Here is a 23,437-nt window from a genome sequence, read left to right on the forward strand (position 1 = left end):
ATTTCGTTAACAGTCCAGTGTATGTTATACTTTATCGTACGAAGGTATCGCACGGCGAAAATAGCCGATCTACAAGTTCACAACACGTCGCCATCGCGGCGCGTTGTCAGCTTGTAGATCAGTTATTTTGGCCACGTGACACGGTCGTACGACGGAGCATATAGCCTACTGGAATTCATTCCACTGCGCAAGCATTGATAGCTCGGCTGTGTTGATGAGACGGTGCCTCAGGCTCATAGTGCTGCTACAGGGACTATTTAATGTCTCAGTGAAAAACTCTTCTCTTTACAGGGAAACGGATAATAGCGAAACATTTTTATTATGAATTGCTCCACAATATGAATTTGGATGTGTTTTGTTGGTAACTGTTGTATAATCGCAATATTACACTCGAGGGTGTGCTTTACCTTACATTATTGGCACTTCTGTCGTTCTGTGATGCTGGCGGAACTCGGCTTCGCCTCGTTCCTGACCACATCACAGGCGTGCCAATAATGACGGTAAAGCACACCCTCTCGTGTAGTATTGCTTAATTCAACACAGTTGTCTCTGTCTCAACAGTACTTTGTCTTCGATTTCTTTGCCCATCAAGAGGTCTTCTTTGATAAAGTCATCAAGCTGTCTGTAAGTAAGAACACTGAGTCAAATACTGTACACCAGGGGTCTTCAACAGGGGGTCCGGGACCCCTAGGGGGTCTTCAGAGCTACTATAGGGGGTCCGCCAAATCTTAGCCGATCTACAAGCTCTCAACGCCTCGCGCTGCGAGGCGTTGAGAGCTTGTAGATCGGCAATTTTTGGCAAAGAGGCTATAGGTGTAGAGGGAAAAAAGAGCAGACTAAGTAATAAAAAACCTTTAATCTGAAACACAATTTTATACAATATAGAGTAGTTCACAAAGTTAAAAAAAATCACACCCAGTGTGAAGTGGGCGGTGTGGTCATCACAGTGGGTCATCACAGTGATGGAAGCTCACTTCAAATTATTTTATTTTTTTTAACCCTGTAAGACCCGGATATATTTGTACTTGCAAAAAAAATAAAAAAAACTTTCAGATGGTCTTGTAGGAGTATTTTGAAGAGGAAAATATAATGTTTTTTTTTTTTAAATGCTTTGGTAAGTTTTTATGCAAATGTTGACATTTAGCAACGTTGGGTCTATCAGATAGCAAAATTTCCTATAGGCCATTTTTATGGATAACATGGCAAATGTGTAATTACTTCACTAAAACAACTTAATGATTCATTTATATGGTTTATTATTTGGCCTCAGATCAATTATGAATAATATTTGGCCTCAGAACAGTATACATTATGAATAATAACACCAATAAGCCATATTTTTAAATCAATTTTATTAAAAGAACAACAAAATAAAAATCAGAAAAGTCTGTATTAGGGCTGATGAAGTCCTTCTTCAGCCACTGATATCATGAATCACGGCGATGAGCGGGTTTGGTCAGTTGGGGCAGCTGAATGTCTGCTGGGCGGTCAGTGGGTTCACTGGGTGGTTCGGGTGGTTGGTTTTCTTTGGACCCCACGCCACAGTCCTCTTCATCTGACTCTTCATCAGTCTCATTGATGTCTATGTCAACATCACTCTCTCCGTTCATCACGATATCCAGAACATCCCTTGCTGTGAAGCGAGGCCCTTTCTGTTGTTGTGGCATTCTGAAATGGAATAAAGACATACCATTAGTATAGTGCTAAGTTCTTACACATCACTGCTCACAACATTTCACAAGTCATACAATACTGTCTGGCCAACCTATTGTTTGATGATGATTGCCCCTAAGTGGTCATCATCATTACATTGCCCCTAAGTACCCACCACCCCTCGAATGAATAATGAACAACCCCCACAACCCCCCAAAAATTACCACATTGGTCCCACTGTCCTTGTAGTATTGAAAGAAAATTAAACATACTGAGAAATAACAAGGGAATATATTGGTTAAACTATGGTTGAATATGTATTGTTTAGGGGGAAAGAGAAACTTTGGGTGGACATTTTCTGAGGCTTACAGCTCAATATATTATATATATATATATATATATATATATATATATATATATATATATATATATATAGTAATGCAAAGTGGGGGAAATACACATATAACTGTTTAAATCGATTGTGAAAACTATATGAGGCTTAACAGTAGCAGGTGAACATTAGGCCTACCCTTGTATTTTTTGCAACCAAGAGGGCCCAACGTTGACCAAAAGCAACAAGTATGAATCGTGCTCTAATTTAAATTTGGGACATATATTTCACAATAATAACATATGTACATGTTCTAGACATTGTAATGTTCACAAAAACAAATATTACAGGCATATTACTTACGTTTTTGTGAGGAATATCTTCCAGAGAAAAAAGAGATCTGTTCCAACAGAGATTTTTCAAGTTGTGATGATTCCTGGCTCTGTGGGGGGTATTTATATGCAAATATCCTGGCCAATGGCATTGTAAGACTAAACAATAGGACCCAATGAGGATTTAGAGGTGAAAAAATAACAGAAAAACAAATTATTTAAACTCCTTTCTTTATAAAATATAATTGTTGCTCTAAAGCATCGCTGGGTCTTAGAGGGTTAAGTGCATAGTCCTATTTATAGGTTATTAATGTCATCATGTGTCTCGCTAGCCAATCACAGTGCTGAATAGAGTCAGCCAATAGAGTCAGTCAATCACAGTACAGCTAGGGTGTACTAATGAGCCAATCACAGTACAGCAAATGTGTACTAATGAGGTGTCCCAACCCCACTTATAGGGGCGGCTACACCGCCCAACTACACCGCCCAAAAATAAAGATTTTTTTCTATAGATTAGTCACTCCATGGAGTCTTGAATTCATAGACATTTTTAGTTTTTGTCGCATTCCTAAGCCAATAATTCAATGACCAGCGGTCCGGTAGGCAGCGGTTCCGGATAATGCAAACAAGTCTTGGGGACTTGTTTCCATTGTGGCCCTATGTATGCATTCAATTCATCAACAGAACATAGACTAATTAGCACATTAACTCATTCACTGCCACATAATTAATTAATTCATCCCTCTACCGCAGGGGTGATGCAACTTTGATGATGTATTGTAGAGGGCCACTATATTTCCACACTCACTCCAGAGGGACACATTGCATACTGTCGGGCAGACACCTCTTATCTCCGTGTTTTAACTTTCTTTCGTAAATGAATGCCATACTTCGTCATTCTTTGTCACACAAAAGTAGCAAAAATAGCCGATCTACAAGCTCAAAACGCGTCGCAGCGCGACACGTTTTGAGCTTGTCGATCTGCTATTTTTGCTATTTTTGAATTGGAATCCAGATTTCTTTGGGTGCTATTTTTGAATAGGAATCCTGAAAAGTTACATACCCTGAGCCATCCCACCCTTAACCCTGTCTGTCTGTCTGTCTGTCTGTCTGTCTGTCTGTCTGTCTGTCTGTCTGTCTGTCTGTCTGTCTGTCTGTCTGTCTGTCTGTCTGTCTGTCTGTCTGTCTGTCTGTCTGTCTGTCTGTCTGTCTGTCTGTCTGTCTGGTACTTAACCCTGTCTGTCTGTCTGTCTGTCTGTCTGTCTGGTCCGTCCGTCCGTCCGTCCGTCCGTCCGTCCGTCCGTCCGTCCGTCCGTCCGTCCGTCCGTCCGTCTGTCTGGTACTTAACCCTGTCTGTCTGTACTACAGGTCATCCACTCTAAGATGTTAAGGAGTTCGTGTGTGGGGACATTTAAGGTGGACGTGGGGACAGTTTTTTGGGTGCTATTTTTGAATAGGAATCCTGAAAAGATACATACCCTGAGCCATCCCACCCTTAACCCTGTCTGTCTGTCTGTCTGTCTGTCTGTCTGTCTGTCTGTCTGTCTGTCTGTCTGTCTGTCTGTCTGTCTGTCTGTCTGTCTGTCTGTCTGTCTGTCTGTCTGTCTGTCTGTCTGTTTGGTACTTAACCCTGTCTGTCTGTCTGTCTGTCTGTCTGTCTGTCTGTCTGTCTGTCTGTCTGTCTGTCTGTCTGTCTGTCTGTCTGTCTGTCTGTCTGTCTGTCTGTCTGTCTGTCTGGTACTTAACCCTGTCTGTCTGTCTGTCTGTCTGTCTGTCTGTCTGTCTGTCTGTCTGTCTGTCTGTCTGTCTGTCTGTCTGTCTGTCTGTCTGTCTGTCTGGTACTTAACCCTGTCTGTCTGTCTGTCTGTCTGTCTGTCTGTCTGTCTGTCTGTCTGTCTGTCTGTCTGTCTGTTTGGTACTTAACCCTGTCTGTCTGTCTGTCTGTCTGTCTGTCTGTCTGTCTGTCTGTCTGTCTGTCTGTCTGTCTGTCTGTCTGTCTGTCTGTCTGTCTGTCTGTCTGTCTGTCTGTCTGTCTGTCTGTCTGTCTGTCTGTCTGGTACTTAACCCTGTCTGTCTGTCTGTCTGTCTGTCTGTCTGTCTGTCTGTCTGTCTGTCTGTCTGTCTGTCTGTCTGTCTGTCTGTCTGTCTGTCTGTCTGTCTGTCTGTCTGGTACTTAACCCTGTCTGTCTGGTACTTAACCCTGTCTGTCTGTCTGTCTGTCTGTCTGTCTGGTACTTAACCCTGTCTGTCTGTACTACAGGTCATCCACTCTAAGATGTTGAGGAGTTCGTGTGTGGGGACATTTAAGGTGGACGTGGGGACAGTTTACAAACAACCTGGTAACTGTCTGTCTGTCTGTCTGTCTGTCTGTCTGTCTGTCTGTCTGTCTGTCAGTCTGTAAATATTTTTAAGTTGGATGTACAAACAGCCTGCTAACAAAACGATGGAGCTGTACACCTGTAAACAAAGTTGAGTCTGATTGTGATTCTGTTAGGGGCCACCCATGTCTGTTAGGGGCCACCCATGTCTGTTAGGGGCCACCCATGTCTGTTAGGGGTCAGACAACTGTTAGGATTTAGAAGACATAGAATCAGGTGTTAATGTATTTAACCCTGAAAGACCCGGATATATTTCTACTTGGAAGTTCAACCTTTCAGATGGTGTTGTAGGAGTACTTTGGAGAGGAAAATATAATGTTTTTAAAAGTTTTATTGAAATGTTGTAATATTACAACGTTGGGTCTATCGGGTAGCATAATTTCTAAAACAACTTAAAGGTAGGGTAAGTGATTTGCTTTGGTTAAAATAAGTGTTAAATAGCTCTATATTCTGATAGTACTCATTGCTATAGAGTGTTTGTTCAGTATTAGGAGTCTCCTTGTCTCTCCAGCTCTTTATTAAACAGAAAATGCATTTTCGTTTCAGTTTCAGTTTCATTTCCAATTTTATCTAATCAGGATAGAGAACTCAATCAGGATACAGATTAAACAAGTGAAATTGGAAGTGATGACACTAAGAAATGAGCAGGCAAAATTGGAACTGGAACACTATACAAATTAAGCTTAAAAATGGGTACTTTCTCCTGATTGGCTGAGATTTTGACACCTACCGAAAAATGTATTTTCTGTTTATTAAAGAGCTGGAGAGACAGGGAGACATCTGTTACTGAGAAAACACTCTATAGCAATGATTACTATCAGAATATAGTATTTTAACCTTTTAACAAAATACTTTTTGTTTTAACCAAAACTTACCCTACCTTTAAGGGTTCAATTATATGGTTATGGTTTATTATTTGGCCTCAGAACCGTAGGCTATACATTATGAATAATATTTGGCCTCAGAACAGTATACATTATGCATAATAACATCAATAAGCCATATTCTTAAGATTTTTTTATTTTATTAAAAGAACAAAATGAAAAACAGTACAATAAATGTACTAAAGAAACCCAATTACAATATACACTGGTCACACAATACTGTCTGGCCAACTCTGGTTTGCACTCTGGCACTGTCAAGTTGTCAACTAGATGTAACGAGGTCATCAAAGGCGTGGCATCACATCGGCTACAGGGGCGTGGCGTGTGTCGGCTTCCCAGTACATTCGGCATCCATTCATTTGTACAACTAAGGCCCATCTTCAGACGCATGCCCAGTATTTGCTCTAATTCTTTTCTACTTGTGTTAACTGATGTTCCTGTTGTTTGAAAGCTGTACACATTTGTGTTTGCAGCTCAACAGGTCGTCCTCATGCAGACCACGCCCCTTCGAACCTTTCAGCTAACGGTTTGACCTTTGACATAATGAGAAGTGCAGTATGTGCCTTTAACTGTGACATATGTCATACACATCCTGCTCCGCCTCTATTTATCTTTATTTATCTTTATTTACCCATCAGGGAAGGTTGTGCTGAGAACGTAGCGTTGTTGTCGGGCAGAAACCTCTTATCTCCATATTTTTTTACTTTTAGTGTTTTTTCGTAAATTTACTCATTTACTGCCAAGAACGACTAAAATAACTTTTTGGACGTTTTTGTTAAAAAAAAAAAAAAAAAAAAATATTATTATTTATTTTTTTGGCCCACAGAACCAGGAGATATAATTTTTTGAAGATTTAGACTCCTATCCACTTCCTGGTTAACTTATTACTTTAAAAGCCTGTATCTCGGCTCTTTTCTTTTACTATGTATTTTTGCCGAGATATGTTATTTTTAACAGCGTAAATAAACGAGCGGGAGGTCGCAATGACATCTTCTTTTTTTGTGGAAGCACAGTGAAAGCCTCCGTGATTAGCAACCATCAGGGGATCGATCATACTGGAGATAAATATTCTGTGACTACTTGAAAACGGGAGAAAATCGGAAAAATCGTCTTACTTGATAATGCTACAGCAGGGGTGATGCAACTTAGATGATGTAGAGAGCCACTATATTTCCACACTCACTCCAGAGGAACACATTGCATATGCTGTCGGTAGTCAAAAAAACACACAAAAGTAGCAAAAATAGCAGATCTACAAGCTCAAAACGCAATCTTGCTATTTTTGAATGCAGATTTTTTTTGTTGCTATTTTTGAATTGGAATCCTGAATGGTAACATTTTTATTTAATTTCAAATGCATTTAGTTATACTTATGTTAACTTTATTAACTTAAATACAAATACATTGGACATAAAAAAGACAATAGAATTTGTATTAGTCATTAAGCTACTAATATAGACTGAAGTAATTAAAGTGGGTCATGTTTGCATGTTTGGATTGTAACAGCTGAAATCAATAATATATCAGTAATCCGTACTGTAAGAATAATAAAAAACTCTCACTTTGGCTCCGCCCCTCAGGTCACCAGTTCACCAATAAGTGGGCGGTGCTTACTGACCCTGCTGACCGCAGCACAGGGGTCAAAGGTTACTTGAAATGTGACATCAGCGTGTCTGGGAAGGGCGAAGTCGTCCAGCCGGGACAGAAGTTCACCGACACGGACGAACAGATCGACAAGTAAGACAGAGGACCCCGCAAAATAATCATATATGAACTGGGGACTCCCCAAAATAATCATATTTGAAGAGGGGACCCCGAAAAATAATCATATTTGTACTGAGGACCCCCCAACATAATGATATTTAAACTGGGGACCCCGCAAAATAATCATATTTGAACTGGGGACCCCCCAAATAATCATATTTAAACTGGGGACCCCCCAAAATAATCACATTTGAACTGGGGACCCCCCAAAATAATCATAATTGAACTGGGGACCCCGCAAAATATTTGAACTGGGGACCCCCCAAATAATCATATTTAAACTGGGGACCCCGCAAAATAATCATATTTGAACTGAGGACCCCCCAACATAATCATAAGCTGAGGACCCCCCAAAATAATCATATTTAAACTGGGGACCCCCCCAAAATAATCATATTTAAACTGGGGACCCCCCCAAATAATCATATTTGAACTGGGGACCCCCCAAAATAATCATATTTGAACTGGGTACCCCCCACCCTAACAAGCACTTGGAATTGTAAGAGTTGAGGCATTACATTTAGTTTGACTCGGTTCCACAGATAGATATTGTGAACTCCTTGCGTTGCAAGGTGTTGTGAGCTTGTAGATCGGCTATTTTCGGTGTGAATATGTGTGTGTGTGTGTGTGTGTGTGTGTGTGTGTGTGTGTGTGTGCGTGCGTGTGCGTGTGCGTGTGCGTGCGCGTGCGCGCGTGTTTGTGTGTGTGTGCTCCCCAGGAACCTATTATTACCGGAGGGCTGCCCCTCAGAGCGCCCGTGGGCGAGGTTCTACGTGAAGGTGTTCCGCGCAGAGGGTCTGCCGCGCAACAACTCCAGCATCATGGCTAATGTCACCAAGGCCTTTATAGGAGACAACACAGCTCTGATAGACCCTTATGTGGTGGTCCGCTTCTTCAGGCTGATGGTGAGTTTATATGTGGTGGTCCGCTTCTTCAGGCTGATGGTGAGTTTATATGTGGTGGTCCTCTTCTTCAGGCTGATGGTGAGTTTATATGTGGTGGTCCTCTTCTTCAGGCTGATGGTGAGTTTATATGTGGTGGTCCTCTTCTTCAGGCTGATGGTGAGTTTATATGTGGTGGTCCTCTTCTTCAGGCTGATGATGAGTTTATAAAAAGGTAAGAAAAATCCAAAAAAAAACCTGGCACCACTACTATCGTTTTGTAGCTGCTGTCAGGTTTTTTTTTCGATTTTTCTTACCTTTTCAAGTAGTCACAGAATATTTATCTCCAGTATGATCGATCCCCTGATGGTTGCTAATCACGGAGGGTTTCACTGTGCTTCTGTGAAACAAAAAATGTCATCACGACCTCCCGTTCGCTTGTTATATGCCGTTGAAAATAACATGTCTCACCAAAAATACATAGTAAAACACAGGAGCCGAGATACAGAATATTTCCCAAATACTTTAACCAGGAAGTGAATGGAGCAGTAAATCTTCGGATCATGTTATCTCCTAGTTCTGTGTGGGGGAAAAATATATATATATATTTTCTTTTTTCTTTTTTTTGGGGGGGGATTTGCATTGACGTAGATCTACGTGATTGGCAGGGAATGTGTTATTGTTGAACGAAATGTATACTGCCAACCAACCTATTAAGTTCTGTTCTATTCTATTCTATTCTATTCTATTCTATTCTATTCTATTCTATTCTTTTGTGATGTATCGTGTTAGATTGTGTTCTCTTCTCGCAGGGTCGTACTTCCACTCAGAAGTCCACAGCAGATCCAGTCTGGAATGAACAGATGGTTTTCACTGAGATGTTTCCTCCTCTCTGTCGCCGGATCAAGATCCAGGTAGGATTCTATTGTATTCTATTGTATTCTATTGTATTCTATTGTATTCTATTGTATTCTATTGTATTATATCATATTCTATTCTATTCTATTGTTCTAAACTGCCCTGCCCTGCCCTGCCCTACTCTACTCTACTCTACTCTACTCTACTCTACTCTACTCTACTCTACTCTACTCTACTCTACTCTACTCTACTCTACTCTACTCTACTCTACTCTACTCTGCTCTGCTCTCGTCTAAAGAAAATGCAAATGTTAAGAGACTAGAGGTCCGGGCGTCTCGCTAGCCGCACACGGGGCTCTAGCGAGGGCTCGCTTATTTTGGGGTACCAAAATCGTGGGATAAAAATGTTTAAAATGTTTTTTAAATACATGGGGGACCCCCTGGGGGTCTGCGGACCCCCTGGGAGTCTTGGGACCCCTGCGAAACATTGCGGACCCCCGTGAAACATTGCGGACTCCTTCGGCTGTTTTTTGAGTGAGTGTGGTGTGATAGAGAGACATAAGCAAAGTGAAAGCAACGGCGGGGGTTGAAGCGAAGTGGTCGCGTCGCGTGTGTTGTTGTTGTGGGGAGATTTCAATAGCAAAGGGAACAAAATGGTGTACCCGTAATGTTGTCCGGCTCGCGGTGTGTCGGTTGCGCTCGGCGGTGGTCGGTGCTGACGCTAAGGAACAACATGGTCGACCCGTAATGTTGTGAGTTTGTGCTGGCCGCAATTAATTATGCTCCGAGGAGGCAAATGTGTGGTGAGCAATGAAAAGTAGCCTACGCCACCCGTAAATGAATTGCGCGCGTTGTGGCTTGTGTTGTTAGTGACATGTGATATGTTGTTGTTGTGTTTAGTGCGAAACAATGACATGGGGAAATGATGGCTTTTCATCTCTCCAATGTAATATAGGATAGTTTATGTCACACATATTTGCATAAGAGTATGGATGGAAACAACAAAAGTACAGTACTTGAGTAAATGTAGTTAGTTACTTTACACCACTGACATTAAGCCATCTGTGTGCTTCAGATCTGGCAAAAGAATATATGAATCATTAGGAAGTTAAGTTTCTATTTCTACCTTTCCCCCCTCTATCCTCTCCAGGTATGGGATGAGGGGAGCATGAACGACGTTGCCATAGGAACGCACTACATCGATCTGAAGCAAATATCAAATGAACAGGATGGAGACAGAGGTAGGGATGGATGGATGGATGGATGGATGGATGGAAATATACACACTAACCATCATCTTCTCGTTTATTTCACTCTCTTCACACCATTCCATCTCTCCATGGCTCCGCCCAACCAGGTTTTCTGCCAACCTTTGGTCCAGCCTGGGTTAACCTCTATGGCTCCGCCCGTAACTTCTCATTGGCTGACGACAACCCAGAGCTTAACGAGGGCATTGGAGAGGGCGTGACTTACAGGTGAAGAAGACATGGACGTAAAATACAATAATAATAATAATAATGAATATAGCTGCAAGCAGCAATACAGGGACCAAAGAATTAAATAGAATAGGCAATATGCAAAACGCACAATGAGCCTTATGAAACAGAATAGATTGAACTTGAGACAAAGCAGCCCATGCAATTAACAAATGAGCATTCTGAACAGCAGAGCAGAGAATTGTGGATATTGTAATGAATCTCTGTATTGTGTTGCTTATAATGCAGATTCCGAACTCGTGTCACAGATTCTGTTATCATGACAAAAGTTTGCAATTTATTTTACTTCATCTTTCTAGACAACACAGATGGATTGTAGTATTCTAATTAGGCTTATACATTTTGTCACAATAGCGACAATATGTGGTTAGTCGGTTAGTGGTTAGTCGGGGGTGCCCTTCTGTCACTATTTAGAAGTTGAATTTAAACCTAAAATATAAAATAAGCAACGTAGCACCGGCATTTTGTTTTCAAAGGTCAATATTGGAGGTCATGGTACTGTTTATAATAATAATAATAATAATAATAATAATAATAATAATAATAATAATAATAATAATAATAATAATAATAATAAAGACCTTAAATGATTCCAACAGGGGAAACTACTTTTCAGCTTGAGCCAGCTGAGGTGGTCATATTTAGCAATCAGGGGAGCAATTAAGAAACCCACTCATGGACACCTCAACCCATGGCCAGGAACAGGAATCAAACTTTTGACACTTCGGACTCACAGGTTGCCACACTACCGCTTAAAAAACCTGCTTTAAAAATAAATAAAAAACGCTTTAAAATGCAGTCATCAGTCATCAAGACAAAAGTTTGGATAACAGTTTGGATCTCCTGATTGGATAAAATCCAATCTGGAGATCCAACCACAGCTTGCGTTTAATAAACTACAAAAATCACTTCCTGGTTTGAAATTACTTCCTGGTTCCAGGGGGCGTGTCTACCTGGAGCTGGCGGTGGAGATCCTATCAGGAGGGCCCGGGGCGGACTCCAAACTCTCCCGATTGGTCAAGCCGCTGAAGGCGGGAGGGAAGGAGGGCAAAGCTCCTGCTGGAGGCGGAGCTGGAGGAGAGGAGGACAGGAAGTCTGTAGCCGAGGTCATGTCCGTGGAGGCCCCGCCCCAGGTATGATGTCATCAGTGTGAGATCATGTCCGTGGAGGGCCCGCCTCAGGTATGATTTCATCAGTGTGAGGTCGTGTCTGTGAAGGCTGACATGAATGTCATGTTAAGCCAGGGTGATGCAACTTTGATGACGCAGAGGGCTACTATATTTCCACACTCACTCCAGAGGGCCACATTGCATATACTGTCGGGCAGACACCTCTTATCTCTGTATTTTAACCTTTTTTGTAAATTAATGCTGTACTTCGACCATTCTATGTCACACAAAAGTAGCAAAAATAGACGATTTTAGCAAAAATAGCAGATCTACAAGCTCAAAACGTGTCGCGGTGCGACACATTTTGAGCTTGTAGATCTACTATTTTTGCTATTTTTGAATTGGAATCCAGATTTCTTTTTTTTGTTGCTATTTTTTAATTAGAATCCTGAAAAGTAAATGTTTTATTTAACTTCAAATGCATTTAGTTATACTTATGTAAACTTTTTGAACTTTGAAAAGTACAAAGACATTGGACATGAAAAAGACAATAGAATTCTAATACTAGTCATTAAGCTACTAATGTAGACTGAAGTAATTAAAGCGTTTGCATGTTTGTAATTGTAACAGCTGAAATCAATAATATATCAGTATTCTGATATTAACCTGTGGGCCGCATTAAGTGAAGGTGGGGGCCGCATGTGGCCCTCGGCCGCCAGTTGCCCAGGTATGCGTTAAGCCCTGCATGAATGTCACGCTAAGCCCTGCATGAATGTCACGTTAAGACCTGCATGAATGTCACGTTAAGACCTGCATGAATGTCATGTTAAGCCCTGCATGAATGTCATGTTAAGACCTGCATGGATGTCATGTTAAGACCTGCATGGATGTCATGTTAAGACCTGCATGAATGTCATGTTAAGACCTGCATGAATGCCATGTTAAGACCTGCATGGATGTCACGTTAAGACCTGCATGAATGTCACGTTAAGACCTGCATGAATGTCATGTTAAGACCTGCATGAATGTCATGTTAAGACCTGCATGAATGTCATATTAAGACCTGCATGGATGTCATGTTAAGACCTGCATGAATGTCATGTTAAGACCTGCATGAATGTCATGTTAAGACCTGCATGAATGTCATGTTAAGACCTGCATGTGTGATAGTGATATAATAGTGATCCAGTGTGATCCAGTCAAGACAATTCATTAAATAAATAAATAAGTTAAAGTTCATAAGTATACATTTAAAAGCAAATAAATCTTGCTGAAACCGTTTTGTGACTTTAAAAGAATGTAAACAAGTCATGTGAAAGTGATTAAAAAGTTAAAAGGTGAACAGAGATAAAATAGGGTGACCATATTCTGAATTCCCAAAAAGAGGACACCCAACGAATGCACGCGCGCGCATGCGTTCCGTGCGCCCATGCGTTCCGGTTTTCCCCCGGATTTGTAACTTTTGGGGGGGTTTTTTGGTACCTTAATTCGGTTAATTCGGTTAATTCTGGGCCTCTTTGAGGTACTGAAAAATATTGCTTTATAAATAATATATTTATTTATTTAAAGCATGTCTCCTCTGTTTCAGATAACGTCTTGACGTTCATTAATATGCATTGTCCTGTCCAAATAAACAAATGAATGAATGTTTCAGATAACAAAATAATCACAGCTTAATAATTCAGCTTTTTAACAAAATAAGTTAACATCCCTCTCTCAACAAGTCTTATCTTAGAACAAGTGAGGTACCCCATTATTCAAAATAACCTCTCATGTCTATAATGTAAAAATTTAAAAAATGCCTCAAAACCTGTTAATTATAAACAAAAGAAAATAGAGAAGTAGCCTGTTCTTCAATGTTATAGCTCATTCTTCAAAATAATGTCTCCTATGGCTAATGTAAAAAATATAAATAATGCCTCAACATTTAAACAAAAAGAAAAGAGAGGTAGATAACAAATTAATCACTCTCATACAAATATGCTCTATAATATTTCATGTTAAGTTCTGTATGAACATTCAGCTTTTTAACAAAATAAAATAACCTCTCTCTCAAGTCTTAGACTTATCTTAGAACAAGTAAGGTACCCCATTATTATACTGTTATACATTATTATAGTCGGTCAATTTGGCAGAAGAAGTCTCGCCTTGCACAGCTTTCTTGTGCTTTGAAGTGGCAATATGGGCTTGCAGGTCTGACGAACCTTTATTTGCCACGGAGACATATGTTCCTGCTTTGCAAACAGTACACTCTGCTTCATATTTGTCACGACCCAGACGAAAACACATGTACTTTTTGCATTTCATCTGTGAAGTTGCATTTACGTTTCGGCATTTTCTCCGCCTCTGTCTGTGTAACTTTTCTCAGTCGGGGAGCAATGAATGACAGGCAGCGCTGAGCGCGATGTATGCTGTTCAGTGTGTGTCTGTGTGAGTGTGTGTGTGTGTGTGACTGTGTGTGTGACTGTGTGAGTGTGTGTGTTTGTGTGTGTGTGTGTGTGTGTGTGTGTGTGTGTGTGTGTGTGTGTGTGTGTGTGTGTGTGTGTGTGTGTGTGTGTGTGTGTGTGTGTGTGTGTGTGTGTGTGTGTGTGTTTGGTCACGTGTGCCTCCAGCCTGTCAGCAGCTGTGTTGCCAAGTCTCGTGAGAGAAATAAGGAAACATTCCTCCAAAACAAGCCAGAAAAAGAAGCAAATTTTTGTTTTTGAAGTTGCGGTAAATATTCAGACATGGCAACACTAACAATGTGATCAACTCGTTCGCAATTTACAAAACCGGGGTTACGGAAGTACCATAGTTAGCGCTTTCATTGTAAAAAGAAAAAATCCCAAAACACCGGACATTTGAAGGTTTTTATAAACCCCCCCCGGACAGGCCGGGTAAAAGAGGACGTATGGTCACCCTAGATAAAAGAGATCACTGAATCTGTTATCTACTAGTTTCTACTAGTTCACAGTTATGGTGTTGGTAATCGATTGGTCACGTCTGCAGAGGGAGCAGGGTTTCTGTGGGATTGTGAGCCTGTTGCTTCATTCTCAATGCTGCTGACAGAGAAGAAACACTGGCCGTTTCTCAATACCCGAACTTGTCTGTACTCCCGTCCTCACGAACTCGTGATACGTCATCAGTCGCTGCCCAAGTACTGTTCCAATCCTAAATTCGCATTTGCCCAAGTACAGACCAAATACCCGGATGTGAACTTGATCCGCCCCCTTTACCGAGCATGCTTCAGACTAGACTCGCTGAGGACTTTTCACAGCAGATTGCCCAGAATGTAACACCGCACCGGACCACCAGCGCTTGAAAAACAGGACCAATATGGCGGACACGGACCGCGGTAAGAAATGTCCGAATTATTTTTTGGTTTTGCCACAGAATGTAAATTTAAGATTTATTTTAGGCTTGAATGTTGTTAATTAACTTCAAATCTGTGGCTGATTTGTGCACCGAACTTTCGGACGTTTGTGTAGCCGGCTAGCCGCTGTTAACCCGGCCGCAGATGACCGGCCCGTCAGACCACTGTACCCCGCCTAAGAAGCCTTATTTGCGGCCAGTCCTTTTGAAAGTGTCCGCTGGTTCAGCTGGGTCTTCTTTGTAGTGGTTCAAATGAGATCTAATTAGTTGTGGATATATTTATTGGACTTCTATAGTCTCAGCCAATTTTGGGGAGATAGAACTGCCTCTGACTAATGTTTGATATGTGTTTATGCGAGTAGTATTAACGTTATTTTACTTCAATTGAAGGTATGCGTCCAGGGAGTTCATTCTGCGCTGAGCTGTCAACGAGACTTTTCACCAAGCAAGAGGACTTCATCCAGAGAAATATGCATGTGTTTATCAGTTGTGGAAAAAGTACTCACATTTTTTACTTGAGTAAAAGTAACAATACTGCAATGTAGAAATACTCTGTTACAAGCAAAAGTCCGGAATTAAAAATTTACTTGAGTAAAAGTACAAAAGTATTGGTATAAAAATGTACTTAAATACCAAAAGTTGAAATCCTTATGCAGAATGTCCCATTTCACAAGTTTTCTAATGTATAAGATGTATAGAAATCTTTTGAAAATAGCAGACCTACAAGTCCTACAAGTGAGCTTGTAGATCGGCTATTTTCTAATGGCCGAAATGTAGATATGGCTCAAGTGGTTAATGTATGTTTTGTAATAATAATCTAAATCTACAAAGTAACTAGTAATTAAAGTTTTCAAATAACTGTAGTGGAGTAAAAGTACAACATTTGCCTCTGAGGCATAGTGGAGTAAGAGTAGGCTACTGAAAATTGGAAATATACCAGTAAAGTAAAACTACCTCAAAATTGGACTTATACAGTACTTAAGTAAATATACTTAGTTACTTTCCACCACTGGTGTTTATTAATATTTATCAAGCTTGATTCATGTCGTACGCCTGTACATCATTCATGTATTTTTTATTTTGTCATTCCATCAATTTAACTCTGGTTATTTATATTTTGGAAATAAAATTTGAGGTCCACTCTTATTTGTGTGCGATTTTGTCTGACTATAGGCCACTTTGACTTTTGTATGTGTGAATGTAAGTTTGAACTTCTTTTGATGTGCAGACCTATTGTTAATTATAGTGTAGCCTACTTAGGCTTAGGCTATTTACTTTTAACTAATATAATCCACAATGACGGCACTATATTTTCAAATGTGTTAATAGCCTTAGGCTAAATGTTATATATATGTGTGTGTGTGTGTGTGTGTGTGTGTGTGTGTGTGTGTGTGTGTGTGTGTGTGTGTGTGTGTGTGTGTGTGTGTGTGTGTGTGTGTGTGTGTGTGTGTGTGTGTGTGTTTATTCGGTTATATATGTTTATTCTGTTTAGTTTTATATTCTATAATATACCACTCACTCAATACACAAGTGATACCTAGGGGGAAACAAATTATTACAAAAAGCCAGAGAAGTGCCATATTACAACATCACGTCGCCTCGCTCGCCAGCCTCCCGTTCTGATCAACTTTATTCCACACGGGTAATTATTTGGTCCAGTGCTCCCAGACCCTTGCCAACGCAGGCTTCTCACCCGCAATCGCCTCCTGACTCCAGCAGGTATGAGGTATGCCAACGGATACAGGATAGGTGGGCACTATGGGCATCTGGGCACCTCGATGTAAAACTGTCTATTTCGTCCAAAATGTTAAAACATTAAATATTTCAAATATGGTCTTAAGTAAAGTACAGTATACATGATGTGAACATGCATACATCATTATCAAACTTAATTAAGTCTAATAGTAATAAGTTTAACCATTTGAAACCTCTGCAGCAGAGGGCTGCGCCGAAATGAGGTTCCACAGCGTCGCGTGCAGGCAAGTGACGCACATCGTATCCAAACAGTAAAGGTAGTCCAGATGTTTTAAATTTTAGCGGCCAAGAAAATGTTACCGACGCGTTGAAACAAGCGTTTAAATCGCTTATTTAGTCAGCCTGTGCCATGTTTTCCCAATGCAATCTTACTGGAGCAGTACAGCGCATGCGGACGGGGGTTGACTGGCCACAGGCTGACTAAAAAAGCGATTTAAACGCTTGTTTCAACCCGTCGTTGAAAATGACTTGGACGATACAATGTAAAACATCTGAGAGAAGGGGGGCTGACCTTTACCTTTGTGCGGAAAAAGGTAAGAATCATGCATAGTTGTGGCCAATTCGCCGGTGTCGTCACCTGCCTGCACACAGCGTCGGGTCTGTAACACCCTGCCTGCCCTGTCTGCTCAAAGTGCAGGGGCAAGATCCGCCAGGGGGAAAAAACAAAAAAAATCAACATAAGATTAGCAGCCCCTCACCCTCTTCTGTTGCCTATGTTTTCAAATGAGCCTCATTTGCTAATCGGCCGAATTGTAAATGAGGACCATATGAAAACCGGTTTGGCCACCGACAGGTGCCCAGAACGCATGGATGCATATTTATAGCAGAAAGAGCTTCACATTTAACTATAGTCATACTCATTCAATTCTGAACCGATTCTTAAAATAAAAAATTCTCTATTAGCTGTGAAGGGTCTACTCTTCTTTCATGTGTATCAGATCATGATTGTTCGCCATCAAACAATATCAAGCAAAAAGAAAACATCGACCGTCCTTTTCTCCATTGCGCAGAGAAGGGCACCTTGTGGTATCTGAACAGTGTGCAAGTCAAAACATATTAAGAAATGATACTAAAGTAACCTAGTAATAATAATGTGTTGTAGAACAGACACAGTGAATGTGCTAATTCTAACGCAGCAACAGCTGTCAATCTAACAGCTGAGCCTGTGTACCTATGTTTGCGTTGCTCTTATCTTTAGTACATACCTTATATGGTAAATGGTCTACTATAAGAACTCTGTAAGATGTTTGTTTGAGATGCTTGTGCCCAGAGGGGCTGCAGGAGAGGGCTCTCTGCCCTGGATTCTATGATGCTGTACTTGAATGAATGCTGAATAAATGAACATGGAACATGGGAACCTTGACGTCTCTCTTCTTCTCCTCCATTTCATTACAACTACAAGCCTGCTAAACGCAGTTTTATGCCTCATCATATACGACATTTGGCGAACCAGCGGCTATTGTTGCTTTCCTTTCCGAAGGCGCTTTAGAGATGAACCTGTGTATTTTGAGGTGGCCTGGCTGTGAGGAGAATCGGATCCATGGGAGTCTTCCTACGACGGGGAGGACCACCGCGGTGCGAGCCGTGGGGACGTCAGCGCGACCTACGATGTAACCTTGCAACGGCAACGCTGTGATGACTACGGCCGCTCATGACCAGATCTCAGATGGCTACACAACTCTACTCTTCTCGGCTTGGCTGTGGAGATGGCGGAGCGGAAAACTTTCTGTGTCGAAGTTGTCCGTGGGGGGAGGGGTTGTGTGAACAGCGGCTATCTTTTGGCTGGAAGACAATGGAACCATCTGGACCTGCGCTCAGCTGTTCTGCTGACGTGCGTGGACATTGAGCTAGAGGCGACAACAGCAGCATTATCGGATGGAGCACTGAACATTCGGGACAAAAGGTTGTATTTTAGTGATAAAGTGGTTTAAACTACGGAGCGTTATTTTTGTTGCCGTACGTAAAAGTGTGAAGTGAGGATTTTGTTGTTTCACTTTCTGGTCTCTAGGGTTAAATGTGGAGTTTTTGAGGGCGATTCCCTTATGTTTTTTGTTTTTTATTTTCGCGAGGATTTTGCGACAACAGAAGTTAATCTAACGTATTAGGGTGGGCGTGTGTTAAGAAGACATTTGTTCATACCACAGAATATTATGGTTTGCTGTGCACATTTTATCCTAGAGTTTAAAGAAAACAGAAAGGCCTGCACACTGATTAGAAGGGGAAATGCATATTTGATGCGACGTGAGGGCGCGTCTCTGACAAACTATAATAAGGCTATAAAAAGTTTGGTCTTGAGATATTTGATTCCCTTATGTTAAGTATGCGACTGAGATTGATGATGATCGATGCGCTGAAGTGCATATTGATGTATTTTCTCTGTGAATAAGATTTTCTGAGTTGTTTTATTTTTTAAGCTTGTTTTATCGGGATATAAGTTCCAGTATTGCCGTTATCGTCAGACGAGCGTCATGTGATCCATTACTACGCAGTGATTTAAGCCGACACGTTTCTAAATACCGATATTCTTTCTTATTTTGTTAAGCAGTTTGTCTATTTTTATTTTGAAATTTGATGTAAACCACTGTATGGCTATTGTGTAATTTCAGTGCCTGTATCTAAGTTGTTCTGTCTGATGTGATGTTTGATGTTAATTCTTCCTAAATGTCCTTTTGTTTAAACTTCCAGTCATTGGTCTTGGGGGGTGGGAGAATGTTATTTTTTGGTGTTTTCTCTTGCAAACTGTTTATTCAATATACCTGGTTGCGAAAGAAGTTAAATTCTTCCGTGGGGGGAATAATGTGGTATCTGAACAGTGTGCAAGTCAAAACATATTAAGAAATGATACTAAAATAACCTAGTAATAATAATGTGTTGTAGAACAGACAGCTGTCAATCTAACAGCTGAGCCTGTTGCTCTTATCTTTAGTACATACCTTATATGGTAAATGGTCTACTATAAGAACTGTGTAAGATGTTTGTTTGAGATGCTTGTGCCCAGAGGGGCTGCAGGAGAGGGCTCTCTGCCCTGGATTCTATGATGCTGTACTTGAATGAATGCTGAATAAATTAACATGGAACATGGGAACCTTGACGTCTCTCTTCTTCTCCTCCATTTCATTACAACTACAAGCCTGCTAAACGCAGTTTTATGCCTCATCATATACGACAACCTCTCTCCATTCAAAAATGTAATAGAAGAACCGTCGTCCTAAAACACCCTGCCCCGGGTCTAACCCGGCGGCCTCTCGGTCCGCGAAAAAAACGGGGCAGTGTGTTTTGGGACGAGCGTTCCGTTTTCCACCTGGAATGGCTCGGCAATTCTCAATAGGCTTATCACCCGTTGTTGCGCGACCCCCCGCCCGCTTAACCCCCGGGGGGGGTTTAAGATTCTGGCCCGGTCAACGTTAGAATTCACCTTACGAAAGTGGCTGTGGAGCCTCATAGGAGCTATAGCCTACAGCAGAGGGAGAGGTTCCAAATGGAGCTAGTAATAAAACAATAGTAAAAGGTGGTAGTATAATAACTTAATATTCCGATTGGAGCTAAACTATCACGTTATCCTTCAACTTCTCGTTTATGCTCCCAAATGACTGGATATACAGGTTTTGTAGCAATTGTAGAAATATTAGATCTTGATTGTCGAATGTTTAAGCATGTTATAATCATATATAGGCTACTTTACCTTAGAACATTTTTCAAATATTTAATTTTTTTAACATTTTGGACACAATAGCCAATTTTACATCGAGGTGCCCAGATGTCCCTTGTGCCCACCTATCCTGTCTGTAAGTCATTTATTTGTTACACAATCGGTCAGTATCATAATAAATAAATACCAAATGGAATATTTCTCTACGTTTTTTTCTGATAGGTCTATAAGAGTAGGCTAAATACATTAAATTAACTAAAACGATGTTTTAACATTTATATACCTAGATATACGTTAATATATATTATGTTTATATAATATTATATTGTAAAATGTATGCTGTGTTGTACAAAAAAACAGATCTACAAGCTAACACCGCGTCACTCAGCAATGCGTTGTTAGCTTGTAGATCTGCTCTGAGCATATCCACACTGTGGACGAGCTGAGATGGTGACGTCACCGAGAATGGTGCGTTCCAACTACCGTACTCCCGTACTCCCGTCCTCGCGGCCTCGCAAGTTTATACTCCCGAGTGAACTTGCAAGTCTGAACTTCCAAGGACTCAAGTCCGTGCTTCCCAAGTTCGGGTATTGAGAAACGGCCACTGTGTCTGCATTCTTACTGAGATGTCCCCTGTTTCAGGTACAAAACGGGCATTTCTGCTCATGAATGTTTGAAAGTGTTATCATGATGTTTTGTTTATGGTTTGAGTAACTTTGTGACCGAATATTGAGTGTTTTAAAAGTATTAGTTTAATGGATTGGATTATGCATTGATTCACTGCAGAATACAGCAGGTGGCCATGATTGCACAATAGAGCAGGTAGCCATGATACATGCAGTGTATAAGGTTGCTAATGTGTGTGTGGGTAACTTTCATGCATTTATGTTCATTCTCCAAGAGAATAAAGCACCAAGCAGTATTATAGAGTCAAGAGAAAATTATTGTTTGTGTTTACAGTGGTTTTGCACTTTAATATGATTTAAGTTCATGGTTATTGAAAAAGATGTATATTTACCTCTATATTTACCTGTTGAGTTTGACCTGTTGAAAAAGAAAAGATAAATGGGAATACATACCTGAATATTTACCTGACTGAGTGTAACCTGTGAAAAGAAGATAAATGTTATTATCTTTATCAGTGTACCTACCTGTGAAAAGAAAAGTGTTAAGTTGAAAAAAGGAACATTATTGTGACTATGTAAATATTTCTGAACTAAATTGACAGTAAAGATTCTCAATGCTGCTGACAGAGAAGAAACACTGTGTCTGCATTCTTACTGAGATTTCCCCTGTTTCAGGGTTTAACATATGGAGGCACCGCTGAGATGAATGTGATGAGGGCCAGCTGTCCCAGATAGACGTCCCCGACCAACATTCAGCTCTTTTTCATCAACAACCTACAACCAGGGTGGACGATAGTGCGTGGTGGTTCAACAACTGCGTAGAGAGACTTGCATGCAATCTGAGGTCAACCACTGGTGCCAGGAAAGCTGCGTCTACTCTGCAAAGAGAAGGTTCATCACCACACTGACGTCCACGGGTCCATAAACTGTGTTGTCTATTCTGAAAAAAAAAAAAAAAAGCTGCTGCACCACGCTGACGTCTGCGTGTCAGAGAGCTGTGTTGCCGACTCTGCAAGAAGGTGCTGCACCGCTCCAACGTCCGTGTGTCAAAGAACTGTTTGGCCGTTTCTACAAAGAGGTTCTGCACCACCTGGCTGTCCACGTGTCAAAGAACTGTGTTGCCTACTGTACTCTGTGGGGAGAAGATTCTGCACCACAGACATCGACGGGTCAACCAACTGTGTTGCCTATTGTGTGTAGAGAAGCTTCTGCATCACAGTGACACTCACAACTGTGTGGCCTATTCTACAAAGTAAAGGTACCTTATCACACTAACATTCTCTACAGGTCAGAGACTGAGATGTCTGATTCAGACAAAGAAATGGATTCCTCAGCATGAGAGGATTTGAAACTAGGAATTGGTGGTGCTCTATACACATTGAAAAGAGATGCTTTGATTGAAGTTTGTGATTTTCTAATGATTGCTGGTTTAACACTTGAAGATGTAAAAGGGAAAAGTCGTTCTACTCTCATCTCCCGTGTCACAAGACACTTAGAGAGAGAAGAGTTACTTAAACTTGAGGACCAGGGTATGGCAGAGCTACTTAGACTGCAAGATAAAATTGCTGAGTTACAACAAGTTGTTCAAATAAGTGAACAAAAACAAAAAGCCTCTGATGAAAAAGAGGCAGGTTTGGTGGAAGAGCAGGTCGTTCAACCCTCAGAAACTGAGAGGTTGCAAAAAGAGGTAGAGACACTACAATTGGCATTAGCATTATCACTACAGGAGAAATCAAACCAAACCAGTGGAGACAAAAATTCTGTGGGCGGGGGAGATAATATTGTTAAGCAGGACCTTGCCTCTGTCCCCCAACCCCGCCTGTCATTACAGTGGAACAGATCATTCAAAATATCAGGCCAGATTGGCGAACCGGGGCAAAAAGATAAACTTACATTCTCCAGTCTAGCCCACCAAATTGAGCAAGGTATCAACAAGGGATTTCCTGAAATTGAAATAGTTGATGCAGTGATCAGGGCAATTGCACCAGGCATACAATTACGTAGCTACCTGGAGGGAAAAAACAACCTCACACTACCGACTTTGAGGCGAATTCTCAGGTCCCATTACCAAGAAAAGGGAGCAACAGAACTGTATAAACAGCTCACGTCAGAGGTCCAAAGTAATAAGGAAACGCCACAAAACGTCCTTATCCGTGCCCTAGATTTAAGACAAAAAATACTCTTTGCTTCACAGGAAGCAGAGTCTGGTCTAAAATATGATCCTGTCCTTGCACAGAGCATGTTTCTCCATACCGTTCTCACAGGCCTGCAAAATGATAGCATTAAAAGTGATCTCCAGCCTTACCTGCAACAAACAAAAACTATGATGAGCTGCTCCTTGAAAAACTAAACATTGCATGCGCAAATGAAA

General features: G+C 41.0%; 1 protein-coding gene across 1 annotated transcript in view; it reads left to right on the plus strand.

The window, feature by feature from the left end:
• fer1l6 (fer-1 like family member 6) overlaps window positions 1-23,437 on the plus strand; it is a 93,685-nt gene that overhangs the window by 11,279 nt on the left and 58,969 nt on the right. The window contains 8 exon segments of the mRNA XM_080456464.1: window positions 562-624; window positions 4,577-4,655; window positions 7,159-7,315; window positions 8,061-8,247; window positions 9,036-9,137; window positions 10,231-10,321; window positions 10,438-10,555; window positions 11,517-11,709. Of these exon segments, the coding sequence (XP_080312590.1) occupies window positions 562-624; window positions 4,577-4,655; window positions 7,159-7,315; window positions 8,061-8,247; window positions 9,036-9,137; window positions 10,231-10,321; window positions 10,438-10,555; window positions 11,517-11,709 (990 nt within the window).

Source organism: Gymnoscopelus braueri, assembly GCF_963280865.1.
Source record: "Gymnoscopelus braueri genome assembly, chromosome: 18".
NCBI classification, from domain to species: Eukaryota; Metazoa; Chordata; class Actinopteri; order Myctophiformes; family Myctophidae; genus Gymnoscopelus; species Gymnoscopelus braueri.